At 39.4% G+C, this 22,346-nt stretch overlaps 1 protein-coding gene across 1 annotated transcript; it reads left to right on the plus strand.

The window, feature by feature from the left end:
• Positions 1-1,996: 1,996 nt before the first annotated feature.
• LOC100138454 (RAB7A-interacting MON1-CCZ1 complex subunit 1) lies at positions 1,997-22,086 on the plus strand. Its single transcript, XM_059879225.1, is given in 4 exon segments — positions 1,997-2,119; positions 2,523-2,654; positions 20,402-20,741; positions 20,744-22,086. Coding segments are annotated over 4 exon segments (1,101 nt in total). The 3' UTR covers positions 21,250-22,086.
• The last annotated feature ends 260 nt before the right edge of the window (positions 22,087-22,346 follow it).

Consider the following 22,346-nt stretch of genomic DNA (forward strand, 5'->3'; position numbering starts at 1 on the left):
TTCAAAATGATGCAGACACTTAAATTGTCCATATTATGTAAATTTTTGTGTAGCTATTTTGAAGAAAAAAAACATGTTTTCAGTGAAAATCTATTCAAAAACTATATAAATTAATCAGGATATAGAAAAAATATATTTTGTGATTTTGACCAGTTTGATTTACTTCATCCTATTAGTGAGTTCCATTAACTCACATCTGCAATAAAAACAGGAAAATACAAAATATGCTTTAATATAAAAAAGATTACTGGTTCTGATACCACATAACAATATATTTCAAAAATGATAAAAAGTAGTCCAGAATAAATCAAACATTCACAATTTAAATTGCTGTACATAAAAATATTTTTAAAATACAATTATAGCGGTGGCATTTAATTAATCCATTTCAAACACCGATAGCATTTTTTATGACAACCTGTAATTATATCCCTCACATGTTAGAAGTTAGAGAAAAGATATGTATTATAAATATGTAAAAAGACTCTCTTTTTAAAGTGGAAAAAACTACAAATGTAGAAAAAGGGCTGAATTTCGAAATGTAATAAATTACCTCTATTTTAATGTGTTCTTTTCAGTACTTGGCATTATCTATAACAGTACTCTTCCCCAAGGCTCAGCACCTTGCCCTTACATGGGTACTGTTGTTAAGGACTTAAGTAAACTTGGTAAAAGGTCTAATGATTGACAGAAAGTATTTGCCCTTTTATTTTCTGATACATGGTGGTATCAGCGTATTATGTTAACTATGGAACAGAGATTGCTTTATACATTTGATTTACTAGGCAGCAAAAATATTCTCTTAAAAACCAGTTCAAATGCATGTGTTGTAGAATTTCATGCATCTATATCGTTCTGTCCTATCTCCTAGCTAACTATATGTTGAATGGAAAGGAGGCTAAAGTGCTGACAGGGGATCAAGTAGTATCTTCTGGTGACAGGAGAAAATGAGTAGGCACATCAATATGAATTGACAGGCCTTGAAGCAGTTTTCTGCCACTGAAAAAGTTAAAACCAATGGACAAAAAGTATTCCTTCTGTCCGGATAGGAGGCTAACTATAATTAAAGTTTCAGAAACAAAAAACAGAAAGCGTTGAGTTTCTCCATTTAAGAGTTGTCATAATACTGAAAAATTTTATAGTGATTTTAACATGATTGGAGAAGAAAATTCTGTCCAGATAATCTCCAAAGGTTAATAGTTACAAAAATGTCTTTCAGAGTTGTTTTTAAAGTCTGAGGGATCATTTAAAGTTTTATTTGAAAAATCTGAAGGTTAAACATTTAGAAATTAGTTGACTCAAACACACCTATTTCAAATACTTAGTCCACCAATAACTGCCAATTACATTTTCCCTCTATTAGTAATTATACTCTCTGAAAAAATATGTTTTTTTGTTTTGTTTTACATCCATATAGCATAAAGGATATCATGAGAGTCAAAATTTAAAAGCAAGGGAAAAAAAAATAGTGGAGAAGATCAAAGTGGCAGAACAGACGGACATGGAGCTCACTGCCCCCGAGAAACAAAAATACCTCTATATGTGGAACAATTTTCACAGAAAGCCAACTGAAAACTACAAAAGATTTCTTATATAACCAAAGCTACAAGAAAGATCCCCATGTAACTGGGTTGAACAAAAGGGAAAAAAATGGAATCAAATGGGACCTGTACCCTTGGGAGTGAGCTGTGAAAGAGGGAAGGTTCCCTTGCTCTGGGAAACTCCTTCACTGGCATTCCTGCTGGTGTGTGTGGTACCTGAGTGCTTAAACTCAGGCTTCAGTGCACAGAACTGGGGAGAGGACTTGGTGTGGCTACATGCAGACAGCCTGAAGGGCCTAGAATGTACAGGCAGCTATCATCTACTTGCATGGGATGGAGTGAGGGCCCACCAGAGGAGTCCCATTATTATCATGCAGAGGGTGGGGGATGCATCTGCCATGGGAGCCCTTCTGTCAACAGCCTCACAATGAGGTACAGCTCCCGTGGCTGCAGAAATGGAGAGCCTAGACTTGCCAGGAGTGGGACTGATGGCCCAGCCAACTGTCAGCGATTCTACAACAGGGAAAGGTGTGGAGCCAGCAGCAATGGGATTCGTGGGTGCACACAATGGGTGGCAGGTAGTATCCTGGTGACAGCTCCTGAGAAGGAAAAGGCAGTGGCTGTTTTTACAGAAGTACTGATTCAGTTCTTCCTACCTCACACTACAGCTTAGAGCTGGATCTAGGGCTTCTACTCCAACAACCAGGGAGCAGACCCTGCATCAACACGGCTGTGAACGGCCAGAGAGCAAAGTGAAGACACCACCAACATCCAGTGTAGGCTCTCATCACCACAACACCAAACACACCCCTATCAAGGGGATAATGGCCAGGACATTCTGATGAAAGGCATGGCAGGCATCTACAACAAAGGGCACCGGCACCAAAAATACTGGACTCACCACACAGTCTACATCAGGAAGCTCCCACATAAAAACAGCCCTTAGAGGCCACAGTAGATAACCGTTTCTCCTAAATTCAGAGTAAGAGAAATTTAAATAAAATGAAAAAGCAGAGGAACTACTACCAACTAAAAGAACAAGAGAAACCCCCTGAAAGAACAAAAAATGAAACAGACCACACCAGTCTACCAGACCCCGATTTCAAACAGCAGGTAATAAAGATGCTAAAGTAATTAAGAATGATTATAAAAAGAAATGCAGATCACTGTAACAAGGAACTAGAAACTATAAGGAGGAGCAAATTAAAATTAGACAACTCAATTGCCAAAATAAAAAACAAGCTAAAGGCAACGAATAGTACACTAAATAATGAAGAATGAATAATCATCTGGCAAACAGAATAATGGAAATCATCCAATTAGACAGATAAAAAATGAAAGCAACACATGAGATTCTATGAGATACTTAATAATATAATGCATGGTAAGGTACTCAAATAGGTATTCCAGAAGGAAGAGAAAAAGAAAAGGGGATCATAAATGTATTTGAAGAACTTATGACTGAAAACTTCCCAAACCTAAAGAAGGAAACATATATCCAGGAACAGGAAGCACAGAGGGTCCCAAAGATGAAAAAGACTCACACCAAGACATATCATAATTAAAACGGCAAAGTTAAAGATAATTAGAGGATTCTTAACGCAGAAAGAGAAATAAAGAGTTACTACTGGATGCTTGGGGCTGGTGCACTGGGACGACCCAGAGGGATGGTATGGGGAGGGAGGAGGGAGGAGGGTTCAGGATGGGGAACACATGTATACCTGTGGAGGATTCATTTCGATATTTTGCAAAACTAATACAATATTGTAAAGTTTAAAAAAAAAAAAAAAGAGTTACTTACAAGGAAACCTCCATAAGGCTATCAGTTGATTTCTCTGTAGAAACTTCACAGAAAAGAAAGATATTCAAAGTCATGAAAGTGGAAAACCTGAAATCTAGGATACTCTACTCAGTAAGATTATCATTTAGAATAGAAGCAGAAACTAAGAATTTCTCAGACAAGAAAAAACTAAAAGAATATAATACTTAATCCAATCTAAAAACAACACCTAAAGATCTACCCTAAATAGAGAAATAAGAATCTATATGAAAAAGAAAAACATAATATGAAAGGCAAATATATAAAAGGACTGATGATCACTTAAATCAGTATACAGATTAATAAAACAGTCAGAATTGTGTAAAAGAGACAAGTACAATTAATGGCAAAAAGATGTAAAACAGGAGATCAAAATTAAAAAAATTGGGAGAGAAAAGTAAAAACTGTAGATTTTACAGAATGTATTTGAACTTATATGACTATCAGTCTAAAGCTGGTAGATAAAGCTATACTGCTAAGTCGCTTCAGTTGTGTCCAACTCTGTGCAACCCCATAGATGGCAGCCCACCAGGCTCCCCTGTCCCTGGGATTCTCCAGGCAAGAATACTGGAGTGGGTTGCCATTTCCTTCTCCAATGCGTGAAAGAGAAAAGTGAAAGTGAAAATGAAGTTGCTCAGTCGTGTCCGACTCTTAGCGACCCCATGGACTGCAGCCTACCAGGCTCCTCTGTCCATGGGATTTGCCAGGCAAGAGTACTGGAGTGGGGTGCCAGTGCCTTCTCTGAGATAAAGCTATGGGTAACCACAAATCCAACAGTTAGAACTCTGTATGGAACAACTGACTGGCTCAAGACTGAGAAAGGAGTACGACAGGGCTGTCTGCTGTCACCCTGTTTGTTTAACCTATATGCTGAGCACATCATGAGAAATGCCAGGCTGAATGAGTTACAAGCTGGAATCAAGATAGATGGGAGAAACAGCAAAACCTCAGATATGTGAATGATACCACTCTAAAGGCAGAAAGCGAAGAGGAACTAAAGAACCTCTTGATGAGAGTGAAGGAGGACAGTGAAAAAGCCGGCTTAAAACTAAATATTGAAACAACTAACATCATGGCATCAGGTCTCATTACTTCATGGCAAATTAGAAGGGGAAAAGGTGGATGCAGTGACAGATTTTCTCTTTTGGGGCCCTAAAATCACTGTGGATGGTGACTGCAGCCATGAAATCAGATGATTCCTTCTTAGCAGGAAAGCTATGGCAAACCAAGACATGGTGTTGGAAAGCAAAGACATCACTCTGCCAACAAAGGTCTCAGTGGTCACATATGGTTTTGAGAGCTGGACTGTCAAGAAGACAGAGTGCAAGAATTGATGCCTTTGAATTGTGGTGCTGGAGAAGACTCATGAGCACCCCTTGGACAGCAAGGAGAGCAAAATAGTCACTCTTTAAGGAAACCAACCCTGAATACTCATTGGAAGGACTGATGCTGAAATTGAAGCTCCAGTATTTTGGTCACCTGATGTGAAGAGCCAACTCATTAGAAAAGTCCCTAATGCTGGGAAGGATTGAGGGCAGGACGAGGAGAAGGCGTCAGAGGATGAGATGGCTGGATGACATCACCAATACAATGGACACAAACCTGGGCAAACTCCAGGAGATGGTGAGGGACAGGGAAGTGCTGCAGTCCATGGTATTGAAAAGAGCTGACATGACTGGGCGACTGAACAACCACCACCACAAATCAAAAACATAAACAGAATCACATCAAAGAAAAAAAAAAAAAAAGGAAGTTAAGCATATAATGGACACAATGCTTCAATCAAAAGACAGAGAGTGGAAGACTGAATAGCAAAGCAAGTACCTATAATATGCTGCCCTAGAGTAGACTCCATTTCTGGTGAAAGACACACACAAATTGAAAGTGAGATGATGGAAAAAGATATTTCTTGCAAACAGAAATGACACAAAAGTGGGAGTAGTAATATTCAAACAGACAAAACAGACTTAAATCAAAGTCCAAAAACAGACAAAGAAGGCCGCTCTGTAATGGTAAAAAGATCAATACAAGAAGAGGACAGTATGCTTGTTAACACATAGGCACATAATTCAGAAGCACCTAAAGATATAAAACATCCTAAGAGACAGAGAATAAGAAACTGACAGGAACACAGTAATGATGGAGACTTTGTCACCACACTGACATCAGTGAACAGATATTCCAGACAGAATGTCAATAAGGCAATAGGGGTGATAAATAACAATAGAAGCGTTTGACTTACTTGATATCTGCTGGACACTACATCCAAAGACAACAGAATACACATGCTTTTCAAGTGCTCATTGAATATTCTCTAGCACAGACCACACACTACTATACAAAACAAGCCTCAACAAATTTAAGAGAACAGAAGTTATTTCAATCATCTTTTCTGATCACAATTGTATGAAATTAAAAACCAACTACAGAAAGAGAAACAAGGAAAAAAATCTGATTGTATGGAGGCTAAAAAACATGATAGTAAAAAACCAATGGGTCATTGATGAAATCAAAGAAGAAATCATAAAATACTCAGAGACAAAAAACAATGAAAACAAAACTTTACAAAAATCTATGCATTAAAAAACAGTTCTAAGAGGAATATTCATAGTGATACAGGCCTTTCCCAATAAATTAAAAAAAAAACAAACACGCAAACAACCATATCCTAACACCTATAAGAATTAGCAAATGAACAAACAAAAACCAGATTCAGCAGAAGGAAGAAAATAATAAAGATCAGAGAGGAAATGAATAACACAGAGATTAAAAGAACAATAGTAAAGATCAATAAAACCAAGAGCTAATTTTTGAAAGGACAAATTGACAAACACTTAGCTAGGCTAAAAGAGAAAACAGAGAAAAGAAGAAAAGAGAGAGGATCCAAATACACAGGAAATGAATGATGAGGCATAGTAAATACTTCAGAAATAAAAAAAGAAAATCATAAGAAAATACTGTGAAGAATTATAGGCCAGTGAGTTGAAGAACCTAGAAGAAATGGATATGTTTCAGAAACATACAGTCTTTCAAATTGAGTCAATAAACAGATAATTTGAACAGATCAATCACTAGAAGTAAAACCTGATCTGCAAAAAATCAACCAAACCAACCACCCCCACCCCAGCTCCTTGTATACAAAAGTTCAAGACCAGATGGCTTCACTGGGGAATTCTACCAAACATACAAAGAAGACCTAACACTGATCCTTCTCAAACTCTTCCAAAAGACTGAAGAGTAGGGAACACTCCCAAAGTCACGCTATGATGCTACCATCACCCTATCAAAACCAAATTTTGATGAATATAGATGCAAGTATCCAATAAAATATTAGCAAACTGAAACCAACAACACACAGAAAGGATCATAATACACTATAGTCAAGTTGAATTCATTCCAGGTTGAAAGGATGGTTCCTCACATGTGAATTAAAGTGATATCCCACGTCAAGAGGAGAAAAAAAAACCCATATAATGATCTCAATAGATAAAGAAAATGTGAGACTATGATTAAAAAAGCCCTCATCAAATTGGGTAGAGAGTGAACACATCTCGACATAATAAAGCCATTTATGATAAACCCACAGTCAATATAATACTCAGTGGTGAAAAGTTGAAAGCCTTTCCACTAAATTCTGGAACAAAACAAGGAAGCTGACTCTCACCATGTCTATTCAACATAGTATTGGAAGTCCTAGCCAAGTGATCAGATAAGAAATAAAAAGTAATCAAATTAGAATGGAAGAGGTAAAATTGTCATTATATGTAGATGACATGATACTCTATATAGAAAATCCTAAATTCCCCACACTAAAATTATTAGAAGTGAGAAATGAATTCAGTAAGGTAGATTAATGCAAGATTAATATACAGAAATTTGTTGCATTTCATTACACTAACAATCAAATATCAAAGTAAAAAAAAAAACCCATTTAAAACCACATCAAAAAAATACCTATGAATAGCCTAACCAAGGATGTAAAAGACCTATAAACTGAGAACTATAAAACACTGGTATAGAAAATTATAGAAGATTCAAGGAAATGGAAAGATATTCCATGCTTTTGAATTAGAAGAAATAATACTGTTAAAATGGCCATACAACCCAACATAGTCTACAGATTTAATGTGATCCCTATCAAATTACCTAAAACATTTTCCACAGAATTTGAACAAATAATCATAAAATTTAAACAGAACCACAAAAGACCAGAATTATCAAAATAATCCTAAGAAAAAAGAACAGTAGACATAACTCTCCAGTTTCCTTCAGAAAAAGCTGGAGACATAACCACCGCCCCCCCACACTTCAGACAATAGGGCAAAGCTACAGTAATCAAAATAGTGTTTTATTGGCACAAAAATAGACATACAAATGGAACAGAACAGAGACCAGAAATAAACCCCACACTTATAATCAGTTAATCTTTGCAAAGAACACAAGAATAAACAATGGAGAAAAGACAGTCTTTCAGCAAGTGGTGTAGGGAAAGCTGGACTGTCTCATGAAAATCAATGAAATTAGAATACCCCTCACACCATACACCAGGATTCCCTGATAGCTCAGTTGGTAAAGAATCTGCCTGCAATGCAGGAGACCCAGGTTCAATTCCTGGGTCAGGAAGATCTCCTGAAGAAGGGATAGGCTACCCACTCCAGTACTCTGGCCTAGAGAATTCCATGGACTGTATAGTCTATGGGGTCACAAAGAGTCAGACATGACTGAGCGACCTTCACTTTCACATTACTATCACACCATATACAAAAATAAATTAAAAATATTTTAAAGGGCTAAATAAAAGGCACAAACTCCTAAAAGAGAACAGAGGCAAAACATTCTTGGCCAGAATTGTAGTAATTTTTTCTTTGATCCGTTTCCCAAGGCAAAATAAATAAAAGCAAAAGTAAACAAATGGGAGCTAATCAAGCACAAGCTTTTGTGCAGTAAAGGAAACCATAAACAAAAAGACAATCTACAGACTGGGAGAAAATATTTGCAAACAATATGACTGCTGCTGCTGCTGCTGCAAAGTCGCTTCAGTCGTGTCCGACTCTGTGCGACGCCATAGATGGCAGCCCACCAGGCTCCCCCATCCCTGTGATTCTCCAGACAAGAACACTGGAGTGGGTTGCCATTTCCTTCTCCAATGCATGAAAGTGGAAAGTGAAAGTGAAGTTGCTCAGTCGTGTCCAACCCTCAGTGACCCCATGGATTGGAGCCTACCAGGCTCCTCCATCCATGGGATTTTCCAGGCAGGAGTACTGCAGTGGGTTGCCATTTCCTTCTCCAATGCATGAAAGTGAAAAGTGAAAGTGAAGTCGCTCAGTCATGTCCGACTCTTAGTGACCCCATGGACTGCAGCCTACCAGGCTCCTCGGTCCATGGGATTTTCCAGGCAAGAGTGCTAGAGCGGGGTGCCATTGCCTTCTCCCAAACAATATGACTACAAGGGGTTAATTTCCAAAGTATACAAACAGCTCATATGGCTCAATATTAAACAAGCAAACAAACAACCCAATCAAATAAAAAAAAGAGGGGGGGGGCAAAGACCTGGACAGACTTTTTCAAAGAAGACATACAAATGGCCAAGAGACACATGAAAAGATGCTCAACATTGCTACTAACTACAGATGTGCAAATTTAAAACTATGATGAGGTATCACCTGAAACTGGTTAAAATGGCTATCTTCAAAAGTCTACAAATAATAAATGCTGGAGATGGTGTGTAGAAAAGGGAACCCTCCTAAACTGTGGATGGGAATGTAAACTGGTATAGCTACTATGGAGAACGGTATGGAGGTTCCTTAAAAAAACTAAAAATAAAGCTAATATATGATACAGCATCCCCACTCCTGGGATATATCTGGAAAAGATGAAAATTCTAACTTTAAAAGATACACACACCCCAATGTTCACTGCAGCACTATTTACAATAGCCAAGACATGGAAGCAAGGCAAGTGTCCATTGACAGATGAATGCATAAAGAAGTGACATATGTGTACAATGGAGTTTTAGTCAGCCTTAAAAAAGTATGAAATACTGCCATTTGCAACAACATGGGTGGATGCAGAGATTACCATGCAAATATTATATGATATCAGTTATATGTGGAATCTAAAAAGCAATACAATGAATCTATATCCAAAACAAAACAGACTCAGAGATAGAAAACACACATGGTTTCTAAAGAGGAAAGGAATGCTGGGATAAATTAGGAGTATGGGATTAGGAAATACAGACCACTACATATATATAACAGGTAAACAAAAGGAATTTACTGCATGGCACATTGAACTATACTCAATATACTGTAATAACCTGTAATAGAAAAAATCTGAGAAAGTGTGTATATATGTGTATTATATGTATGTGTGTATATATATACACAATATATACACAAACATATATATATATATGTATGTATAGCTGAATCACTTTGCTTTATATGTGTCGCTAACATGATATTGTAAGTCAACTACACTTGAACATAAGTTAAAGAAATAATATGAGTCTGTGTGGTATGTGGAAACTAAAGGAGCAATATGACACTCTCTTTAACTGTGAGCTCTATCACTTTCACTGAGAAAAATCAATTAATCCAGTTTTGCAAGTTTCCTTATCTATAAAATTCAGAAGAGATCAGTAAGATGATCTCTTCTAGTCTGAAAATAATTTTTTTCTTGAGTCAATGGATGTTAAATCAATTTATTTCCTACCAGCAGAGATTTTCTGGAATTAGAAAAATATCTGAGCTTGAAAAAGGTAGAATGTTTTAGTGAAGTTGCATACTTTGTGTATGTGTTCAATATATCTTTATTTTCCTCCCATAATTCACTCTTTTTAGTCAAATTAGTGAAGTTGGAAGGGGTTAGAAAAATGAAGTCAGAATTTCCTGTAGAATATCAAGGGTCAATTTTCAATGGTCTCAATTTCTTATCATGATGGAAAATCAAGACTGAGTCCACTCTGGGGGATGTTAGCTTCAATTTTCATATTGTAATTGTTTACTAGTGTGTATTAACAGATTTAAAGCTTTTACGAACTCATTACATCTCTTAAAAATAAAACACTGTAGACACTTGAACCCAGATTTTTAAACACGAAGATTTTTAAATTAAAGATTTTTAAATCCTTAAACACGAAGAAAAAGAAAAAAAAAAGGGGGGGCCACTATTTCTTTGAGAATTGTCTAAGTCAAATTTGGAATAGAAAATGTACAAGATGATGCTAAAGTATTTTATCTACAATAAATATAGGAAACTATACAGAATTATCAAGACTGTGAGATGGTCTGGGACCTGGACTCTCTCCAGGACGGTCGAACTGGATAAACCTCTCCTCAAACAACGGAATACAAACGAACTATAAAGGACTAAAAATAATTGCACACAAGTGCAGCTGGGGCAATTCTGAACAAAAAGGCCACACGCCAACCATCATTTTTTGAAGTGTGGAGCAAAAGCAGGCTACTGTGCATGATCCCTGAACATAGGACCGCCAAAGTGGTGGACAGACCACCCAAGCTATACCTCCTGCCCAATCCACTGATCGACTCCTGGCATTACTCTCTTTAAGGAGCTAGCTAACCTCCTCTTGGGGAATGAGCAAGAACAAAACTTCTTGTTTTTGTTTTCCCATGCTGCAGCATGGATCTAATAATGTCCTGCCTGAAGTCCTTGCTGGCCTTTTACCAACGTCTATTTATTAAAAAGTTCAAGGACCTAGGTCAGTACCATGTTTAGTGACCACTAAGGGATGCCCATGGAGCTTCTGTTTATCTTGCCCTTCGTTGGGGGGACCTAGGCATTTCAGTCAGTTCAGTTCAGACGCTCAGCCATGTCCGACTCTTTGCAACACCATGAATTGCAGCATGCCAGGCCTCCCTGTCCATCACCAACTCCCGGAGTTCACTCAGACTCACGTCCATCGAGTCAGTGATGCCATCCAGCCATCTCATCCTCTGTCATCCCCTTCTCCTCCTGCCCCCAATCCCTCCCAGCATCAGAGTCTTTTCCAATGAGTCAACTCTTCACATCAGGTGGCCAAAGTACTGGAGTTTCAGCTTTAGCATCATTCCTTCCAAAGAAATCCCAGGGCTGATCTCCTTCAGAATGGACTGGTTGGATCTCCTTGCAGTCCAAGGGACTCTCAAGAGTCTTCTCCAACACCACAGTTCAAAAGCATCCATTCTTTGGCGCTCAGCTTTGTTCACAGTCCAACTCTCACATCCATACATGACCACTGGAAAAACCATAGCCTTGACTAGATGGACCTTTGTTGACAAAGTAATGTCTCTGCTTTTCAATATGCTATCTAGGTTGGTCATAACTTTTCTTCCAAGGAGTAAGTGTCTTTTAATTTCATGGCTTGCAGTCACCATCTGCAGTGATTTTGGAGCCCCCAAAAATAAAGTCTGACACTGTCAGACTTTATCTATTTTCCCCATCTATTTCCCATGAAGTAATGGGACCAAACGCCATGATCTTAGTTTTATGAATGATGAGTTTTAAGCCAACTTTTTCACTCTCCTTTTTCACTTTCATCAAGAGGCTTTTTAGTTCCTCTTCACTTTCTGTCATAAGGGTGGTGTCATCTGCATATCCGAGGTTGTTGAGATTTCTCCCGGCAATCTTGATTCCAGCTTGCACTTCTTCCAGCCCAGCATTTCTCATGATGTACTCTGCATAGAAGTTAAATAAGCAGGGTGACAATATACAGCCTTGATGTACTCCTTTTCCTATTTGGAACCAGTCTGTTGTTCCATGTCCAGTTGTAACTGTTGCTTCCTGACCTGCATACAAATTTCTCAAGAGGCAGATCAGGTGGTCTGGTATTCCCATCTCTTTCAGAATTTTCCACAGTTTATTGTGATCCACACAGTCAAAGGCTTTGGCATAGTCAATAAGGCAGAAATAGATGCTTTTCTGGAACTCTCTTGCTTTTTCCATGATCCAGCGGATATTGGCAATTTGGTCTCTGGTTCCTCTGCCTTTTCTAAAACCAGCTTGAACATCTGGAAGTTCACAGTTCACGTATTGCTGAAGCCTGGCTTGGAGAATTTTGAGCATTACTTTACTAGCATGTGAGATCAGTGCACTTGTGCGGTAGTTTGAGCATTCTTTGGCATTGCCTTTCTTTGGGATTGGAATGAAAACTGAGCTTTTCCAGTCCTGTGGCCACTGCTGAGTTTTCCAAATTTGCTGGCATATTGAGTGCTGCACTTTCACAGCATCATCTCATCTTTTAGGGTATGAAATAGCTCAACTGGAATTCCATCACTTCCACTAGCTTTGTTCATAGTGATGCTTTCTAAGGCCCAACTGACTTCACATTCCAGGATGTCTGGCTCTAGGTCAGTGATCACACCATCGTGATTACCTGGGTCGTGAAGCTCTTTTTTGTACAGTTCTTCTGTGTATTCTTGCCATCTCTTCTTAATATCTTCTGCTTCTATTAGGTCCATACCATTTCTGTCCTTTATCAAGCCCATCTTCGCATGAAATGTTCCCTTTGGTATCTCTAATTTTCTTGAAGAGATCTCTAGTCTTTCCCATTCTGTTGTTTTCCTCTATTTCTTTGCATTGATCGCTGAGGAAGGCTTTCTTATCTCTTCTTGCTATTCTTTGGAACTCTGCATTCAGATGCTTATATCTTTCCTTTTCTCCTTTGCTTTTTGCTTCTCTTCTTTTCACAGCTACTTGTAAGGCCTCCCCAGACAGCCATTTTGCTTTTTTCATTTCTTTTCCAGCATTTAAGGACTGACAAATACAGCTTCTTCTCAGCTGACAAGTGGCCACCTAAACCTTTTGCCTCAGTTTCACTGCATTTGGTAAGCCTGCCATCAGGCCCCAGAACTCTCATCCAGGCACCATTTGTGCCTTCCCCTTGGTCCTTTCCCCTCTCTTCATCTCTACTTCTTTTCCTGTCCTCTCCTTCCGAGAAAGTGGATGTGACACTAGGCTTCCTTGATTGACAACAGCTCACAATGGCAGGTGACAAGCAGAAGTGAGAGAGGCTCACCTCATACTGTAAAGATCTTGGCCCAGCGGCCTCTCCCTCATGGGAGATTTAAGAGTGATAGAGGTTCAACACTCATTATCAAGTAGTGGCTATAAGTCCAATCATCACAAAATTCTCATTCCTCCCAAGATCCCCCCTACCCCATCACCAAAAGTAGTTGTATCAGAAACAGGCTGAAGCAGTTAGACTTTTCTGTGTGAAATGGTTGGTTCCTGGCCTTTCAGAAAATTGGAAGTGCCTGCATAGGTACCCACAGAGGGGTGGTTTAAATGGTAATCTCATTCTCTCTCTGACTCTCCCTCTGACTCTCCCTTGGTCTCCAAACCTACACTCCTGTCCCTTGCATTTGGACACTCCATACTGGGTCACCCTCTTCATGACCCCTAACATCTTTCTGTTTTGTGTCACCAACTCTGAGGAAGGGAATTCTATGATCTCCTTTGCCATCTTCCTCTTTGGTTTTGTTACTCTAGTCTCGAGGGCTCCCTCCATCCCCGCCAGGATCTCTAGTTGTCAGACCTCAGATTTATATGTAAATATGGAAAATGCATAAGCAACCCATTCCAGTGGTCTTGCCTGAGAAATACCCTGGACAGAGGAGCCTGGCAGGTTACAGTCCACGGGGTCGCAAAAGAGTCACACATGACTTTTAGCTACGAAACAACAATAACAAGACCCCAGTCTAAGAAATTCCTACTGTGTGTTTGTGTAGCCTCTCTTTCCATTTCTTCAAAAGACTGGGAGGCAGAACTTGTCACAGATCACTGCTTCCAGTGGCTAACCAGCCATTAGCTCAGCAAGTCTCCTCCTCAGAAACCTGTTTACTCCCCTTTAACACGACTTACAGCCTCTCGACCCACCCCTTCCTTACCGTTTCAAGTCAGAAGTTCCCAAATCAGAGATCCCAGTGCTGTCCCTAATCAGGTTTAAAATTAGTTCTCACTTTTGCTTCACAGAGCCTTTATCTGTTCCACAAATAGCTGACAGAAATGGGGCAAGTACTAGACTGCATGTCCCTTTCCCAGTGGGAGAACAGGAATCTATAAGGATAGGTTTGGCAGGTTCTTGGGAGAACCCCAAGTTTAGGGATGGGATTATGAGTTTTGGATTAAGGTTCCTCCTGACCTGACAGGACATCACAATTATTCTTGCCCGTGGTTACACCTCAGGTGATACGAATGGATACAAGGAAGGCCAGAGAACAAGCAGATAGCCTAATGGCAACAAATCTGCACCACCAGATTTATCAAACAGGGGGGGCCCAATCCCAGATCATGACCCACAACAGGACTATGAAGACCCACGTGCGCAAGGCTAGTATGAGACATTATATTACTTGTGTATCAGAAATAATGAAACTTGTATGGTGAACCTGGTAAACTATGATAAGGTCTGCTAAGTTACACAGCAAAGAGATGAAACCCAGGCAGTCTTCATGAGCCAGGTGACAGGGGCATTCAGGAAGCACACTGAGACAGACCCTGATTCTGCAGAAGGGAGGCTGACACTGGCTCTGCATTTTATCACCCAGTCTGCTCCTGACATCAGGAGAAAATTTAAAAAGCTTGAGTCTGGGCCCCAAACCTCATGTCAACCCTGGCAGAAGAGCTCCTCAAGGTCTATAATAACTGAGATTTGACGGAGGAAATAAGAACAGGATAGGACATTTGTAAAGAAAACAAAACTTTTGGTTGCTCTAATTCACCCATCACCTTGAGGGGACCCTAGAGGCTAAGAAGACCAAAAAAAAAAAAAAAACAGAGGAGAAGCCTCCTGGGCCAAAATCAGTGCACCTTCTCTCAAAAGGAGGGCACTAGGAAGAGGGATGTCCCATGTGCCCTCCTGTGAGATGCCAGAAGGACAATCCTAACTGGCTCCAGTTCCTCCCAAATTTCTCAGGTTCCTACACATGGATGGATGGGGCCTGAAGTGCCCAGCCTAACCCTACTCAATCCATCCTTATCATTCCAGCAGAGCCTTGGGTCACTCTTGATGTGGCAGGAAGGAGAATGGAATTCCTTATGAACACTGGAACTGCCTGCTCTGTTCTGACTTGGCTGGCTGGCCACGTCTCCAACTATGGCTGTATTGTGTTGGGAGTTAATGGACAGACAAATCTAAGGTGATTAATATTTCCTTTTACCTAATATTATTGCTCATTCATTTTTGTATATGTCAGAATGACTGTCCCCCGCTTCAAAAGGAAGAGACTTACTAAATAAAATGGGACCCATTATTTCCTTAGAACAAGGTGAGATTCAACAGATGACAAACCAGAGCAGGAATACACCTATTAGTGACCTCAGACAGCTTGCCTGCTGATCCCTAAGGTGTTTCCCAAGGATTTTAACAGGTAGACTTGGGGGACTGAGATAGTTCTGTGCCAGGAAGGGTGAAATGTGCTTCCTTGATAGAAGATTACAGGGACGGAGAGAAGATGGTGGAGTAGAAAGACATGAGCTCACCTCTTCTTAAGAAAGGTGAGCTTACAAAACCACAACTAACTGCTTAAAAACCATTGGCAAAAAATGTTAAGCCTATGAAAAAAATATCCTATACCCAAAGACAAGTCTTAATATATCAAACCCTTTAGCCACAAACTGGAAGTAGGAAAAACCACCAAGCCATTCAGGTATGACCTAATCAAATCCCTTATGATCGTACAGTGGAAGTGACGAATAGATCCAAGGGATTAGATCTGGTAGACAGAGAGCCTGAAGAACTGTGGATGGAGGTTCGTAAGGCAGTGACCAAATCCTTCCCCAAGAAAAAGAAATTCAACAAGGAAAAATGGTTGTCTGAGGAGGCCTTACAAATAGTTGAGAAAAGAGAAGTGAAAGGCAAAGGAGAGATGGAAAGATATACCCATCTGAATGCAGAGTTCCAAAGAATAGCACAGATAAGTCTTAAGTGAACAATGCAAAGAAAGAGAAGAAACCAATAGAATGGGAAAGACTAGAGATCTCTTCAGGAAAATTAGAGATACCAAGGGAACATTTCAGGCAAAGATAGGCACAATAAAGGACAGAAATGGTATGGACTGAAAAGAAGTAGAAGATATTAAGAAGAGGTGGCAAGAACACATAGATGAACTGTACAAAAAAGGTCTTCATGACCCAGATAACCACAATGGTGTGATCACTCACCTAGAGCCAGTATTTCTGGTGTGTGAAGTCAAGTGGACCTTAGGAAGCATTACTACAAACAAAGCTAGTGGAGGTGATGGAATTCCAGTTGAGCTATTTCAAATCCTAAAGGATGATGCTGTTAAAGTGCCACATTCAATATGCTAGCATACCTGGAAAACTCAGCCGTGGCCACAGGACTGGAAAAGGTCAGTTTTCTTTCCAATCCTAAATAAGGGCAATGCCAAAGAATGTTCAAATGACCTCACAATTGTGCTTGTTTCACATGCTAGTGAGGTAATTCTCAAAATCCTTCAAGCTAGGCTTCAGCAGCACATGAACCAAGAACTTCCAGACGTTCAAGCTGGATTTAGAAAAGGCAGAGGAACCAGGTATAACATTGCCAACATCCAGGACCAGATGGCTTCATAGGCAAATTCTATCAAATATTTAGAGAAGAGTTAGTACCTATCCTGAAACTGTTCCAAAAATTGCAGAGGAAGGAACACTCCCAAACTCATTCTATGAGGCCACCATCACCTTAATACCAAAACCAGACAAAGATGCCACAGAAAAAGAAAATACCAGGTCAATAATATCACTGATGAACACAGACACAAAAATGCTCAACAAAATCCTAGCAAATCAAATTTAACAATACACTTAAGGGATCAAATACCATGACCAAGTGAAACTTATCCCAATATCTCTGATATTTTTCAATATCTGCAAATCAATCAGTGTGATACAGCACAACAAACTGAAGAATAAAAACTATATGATCATCTCCATAAATGCATAAGAAACTTTTGACAAAATCTAGCACCCATTTATGATAAAAACTCTGCAGAAAGGTAACACACCTCAACACGAAAGTGAAAGTCACTCAGTCATGCCCAACTCTTTGTGACTCCATGGACTATACAGTCCATCAAATTCTCCAGGACAAAATACCGGAGTGGGTAGCAGTTCCCATCTCCAGGCGATCTTCCCCACCCAGGGATAGAACCCAGGTCGCCCACACTGCAGGTAGATTCTTTACCAGAGCCACAAAGGAAGCCCAAGAATACTGGAATGGGTGGCCTATGCTTTTTCTAGCAGATCTTCCTGACCCAGGAATCAAACCGGGGTCTCCTGCATTTCAGGTGGATTCTTTACCAACTGAGTTATCAGGGAAGCCCTTTACCTCAACATAGTAAAACTCATATAAGACAAACCTACAACTAACATCATGCTCAATGGGGAAAAACTGAAAGCATTTCTTTTAAGGGGTACAACAAAATGTCCATTCCCTGGTCGTAACAATCATCGAAGAGAAAGAACATAACTCCAAACTGGACAAGAAGAAGTAAAACTGTCACTGTTAGCAGATAACATGATACTTTACATAAAAACTTCTACGGATGCTATCAGAAAACTACTAGAGTTCATCAATTAATTAGGTAGAGTTGCATAACACAACATTACCATACAGAAATCTCTTGCATTCCAACACACTAACAATGAAAGATCATAAAGAGAAATTAAGGAAACAATCCCATTTACCATCACATCAAAAAGAACAAATTACCTAGGAGTAAACCTACCTAAGGAAGCAAAAGACCCATAGTCAGAAAACTAGAACACACTGATAAAAGAAATAAAAATGACACAAACAAATCGAAAGATATACCACGTTCCTGGATTGGAAGAATAAATATTGTTAAAATGACTATACTACTCAAAGCTATCTACAGAGTGAATGCAATCCCTGTGAAATTACTAAATGCATTTTTCACAGAAGTAGAATTAAAAAACTTTACATGTATGGAAACACAAAAGACCCTGAAAAGCTAAAGCAATCTTGGGAAAAAAATTGGAGCTGGAGGAATCAGTCTTCTTGACTTCAGACTATATTACAAAGCTACATTCATCAAGAGACTATGGTGCTCACACAAAAACAGAATTATGGATTGATGGAACAAGATAGAAAGTCCAGAGATAAACTCATGCACCTAGGGTCACCTAATGTGTGACAAAGGAGGTAAAAATATACAATGGAGAAAAGACCATCTCTTCAATAAGTGTTGCTGGGGAACTGGAGAGCTACGTGTAAAAAATGAAATTAGAATACTCTTTAACACTATACATGAAACTAAACTCAAAATAGATTGAAGACCTAAATGCAAGGCCAGACACTAAAACTCTTAGAGGAAAGCATAGAATACACTTTGACATAAACTGCAGCAAGATCTTTTTAAATCCATCCCCTGGAGTGATGAAAATACAAACAAAAATAAACAACTAGGACCTAACAACAGCCGTCGGAATAGGAGAAAATATTTTCAAATGAAACAACTGACAAGGGATTAATATAAAAATATACGAACAGCTCATGCAGCTCACTATAGAAAAATATCAAAAAATGAGCAAAAGGTCCAAAGAGATATTTCTCCAAAGATGCCCTGCTGCTACTGCTAAGTTGCTTCAGTTGTGTCCAACTCTGTGCGACCCCATAGATGGCAGCCCACCAGGCTCCCCCGTCCCTGGGATTCTCCAGGCAAGAACACTGGAGTGGGTTGCCATTTCCCTTTCCAATGCATGAAAGTGAAAAGTGAAAGGGAAGTCGCTCAGTCCTGTCCGACTCTAGCGACCCCATGGACTGCAGCCCACCAGGCTCCTCCATCCATGGGATTTTCCAGGCAAAAGTACTGGAGTGGGGTGCCATTGCCTTCTCCGCAAGATGCCCTACAGATGACCAAAAAGTACATGAAAAGATGCTCAACATCATTAATTATTAGACAAATGAAAATCAAAACAACAAAGTATCTCCTCACATCCATCAGAAAGGCCGTCATCAAAAAACTCTACAAACGATAAATGCTGGAGAAGATGTGAAGAAAAGGGAACCCTCCTATACTGCTGGGGGAAATAAATTGGTAGAGCCACTATGGAGAAGAGTTTGGAGATTCCTTAAAACACAAAATACAGAACTACCATATGATCCAGCAATCCCACGCCTGCACATATATCCAGAGGGAACTATAATTCAAAAAGACACATGCACTCCAATCTTCATTGCAGCACTATTTGCATTTAGTCAGGACATGGACGCAACCTAAATGTCTATCAATAGAAAAATGGAAAAAGGAGGAGTAGCACGAGTATACAATAGAATATTACTCAGTCATAAAAAAGAAAGAAATAATGCTATTTGCAGCAACATGAATGAACCTAGAGATGGTCATACTGAGTGAAATATGTCAGACAGAAAGACAAAGATATGGTATCACTTAAAAAATGGTAAAAATGGGCTTATCTAAAACAGAAATAGAGTTACAGATGTAGAAAACAAATATATAATTACCAGCATATAAGAGGTAGAAGGGATAAACTGGGAGGTTGGGATTGACACATACAGATGACTATATACAAAATAGATAACTAATAAGGACCTATTGTGTAGCACAGGGAAGTCTACTCAGTACTCTATAATGGCATATATGGTAAAGAATCTACAAAAAAAAAAGTGGATACATATATAACTGATTCAGTTGGCTGTACACCTGAGAGTAACAACACTGTAAAACAACTATACTTCAATAAAATTTTTAAAAAAATTAAAATAATATGGGTCAAGAAAAGGTGAAAAAATACACTAACCACAGATGGTGTGTATTAGTCACTCAGTCACGTCTGACTCTTTGTGACCCCATGGATTGTAGCCCGCCAGGCTCCTCTGTCCATGGAATTCTCCAGGCAAGAACACTGGGGTGGGTTACCATTTCCTCCTCCAGGGGATCTTCCTGACCCAGGGATTGAACCCAGGTCTCCAGCATTGCAGACAGATTCTTTACTGACTAAGTCACCAGGGAAGAGAAGTTGAAGAAACAATCCCATTGACCATCACATCAAGAAGAACAAAATAGGGGCGTGTCTGCCTGTTGTGGTCAAGGCAGCTGCAGGCTCCAGTGTGGTAAGGCGAGTGGAGGAGCTTGGAGACCTGGCTCAGGCCCACATACAATAACTTAGCGAAGCTGCTGGCAAAGACAATCACTTTTTAATTCTGGCTTCTGCATTTCTAGAAAAACGGAAACTTTTATGTGAAGAAGACAAAGAATGTTCAAATCCATCAAATCAACAACTTTACAAACAGGCTATTTGGACATATTTTGTGGAGAACAAGCTAGTAGATGAAGATTTTCTTGAAGATACTGCACGAAAACATTTGATCAATTTTCTTTCAGAACCAGAAATTTTAAAGAAAATAATGTGCATCTAAAACATTGTAATTTCCTTGGGGATGAACTCCTGGAACGTATTCCTTGGAGATGAGGAGCTCTACTCTACAAGTATTGTCATTCTCTGACCATTCTCCTCTCTCTGAGGAGAGAATGGCTCAGAAGAAAATCCAACTTGCTTAAAAAGTACCTTGTTGATGGAATCAGTTACTTGCTACAAATGCTGAATTTTCGGTGTCCCATCCAGTTACATAAAGGTGTTTCTTTCCAAGACCTATACACAGCTAATTAACTGAGTGAAGGAATATTTAGTGACATTCATTTGCTGGCTATGATGTACAGTGGAGAAACATGTTATTGCGGATTGAAGAACTGTGTAGATCAACAGCCTGAAAATCATGAAATTATTAAATGCCATCACCATGTTTCTCAGGAGGCAGGTCAGGTGATTGGTTTGGTATTCCCATCTCTAAGAATTTTCCACAGTTTGTTGAGATCCACACAGTCAAAAGCTTTGACATAGTCAATAAAGCAGAAGTAGATGTTTTTCTGGAACTCTCTTGCTTTTTCAGTGATCCAACAGATACTGGCAATTTGATCTCTGGTTTCTCTGCCTTTTCTAAATCCAGCTTGAACATGAACATGGAACATGTACCAGTGAACCCTGGCTTGGAGAATTTTGAGCATTACTTTACTAGCGTGTGAGATGAGTGCAATTGTGTGGGAGTTTGGGCATTCTTTGGCATTGCCTTTCTTTGGGATTGGAATGAAAACTGGCTTTATCCAGTCCTGGGTCTATTGCTGTTTTCTAAATGTGCTGGCATATTGAGTGCAGCACTTTCACAGCCTCAGAAATCTGTATGCAGGTCAGGAAGCAACAGTTAGAACTGGACATGGAAAAACAGACTGGTTCCAAATCAGGAAAGGAGTACATCAAGGCTACATACTGTCACCCTGCTTATTTAACTTCTATGCAGAGTACATCATGAGAGACGCTGGGCTGGAGAAGCACAAGCTGGAATCAAGATTGCCGGGAGAAATATCAATAACCTCAGATATGCAGATGACACCAATCTTACGCAGAAAGTGAAGAACTAAAGACCCTTTTGATGAAAGTGAAAGAAGAGATTGAAAAGTTGGCTTAAAACTCAACATTCAGAAAACTAAGATCATGGCATTTGGTCCCATCACTTCATGGCAAATAGATGGGGAAACAGTGGAAACAGTTACAGACTTTATTTTTGGGGGCTTTAAAAACACTGCAGATGGTGACTGCAGCCATGTAAGTAAAAGATGCTTACTCCTTGGAAGAAAAGTTATGAGCAACCTAGACAGCTTATTAAAAAACAGACACATTACTTTGCCATAAAACATATGTCTAGTGAAAGCTATAGTCTTTCCAGTAGTCACGTATGGATGTGAGAGTTGGACTTAAAGCTGAGCACCGAAGAATTGATGCTTTTGAACTGTGGTGTTGGAGAAGACTCTTGAGAGATCCAACCAGTCCATCCTAAAGGTAATCAGTCTTGAATATTCATTGCAAGGACTGATGCTGAAGCTGAAACTCCAATTCTTTGGCCACCTGATACAAAGAACTGATTCATTTGAAAAGACCCTGAT

The sequence above is a fragment of the Bos taurus genome, chromosome 21, assembly GCF_002263795.3.
Source record: "Bos taurus isolate L1 Dominette 01449 registration number 42190680 breed Hereford chromosome 21, ARS-UCD2.0, whole genome shotgun sequence".
Lineage (NCBI taxonomy): Eukaryota > Metazoa > Chordata > Mammalia > Artiodactyla > Bovidae > Bos > Bos taurus.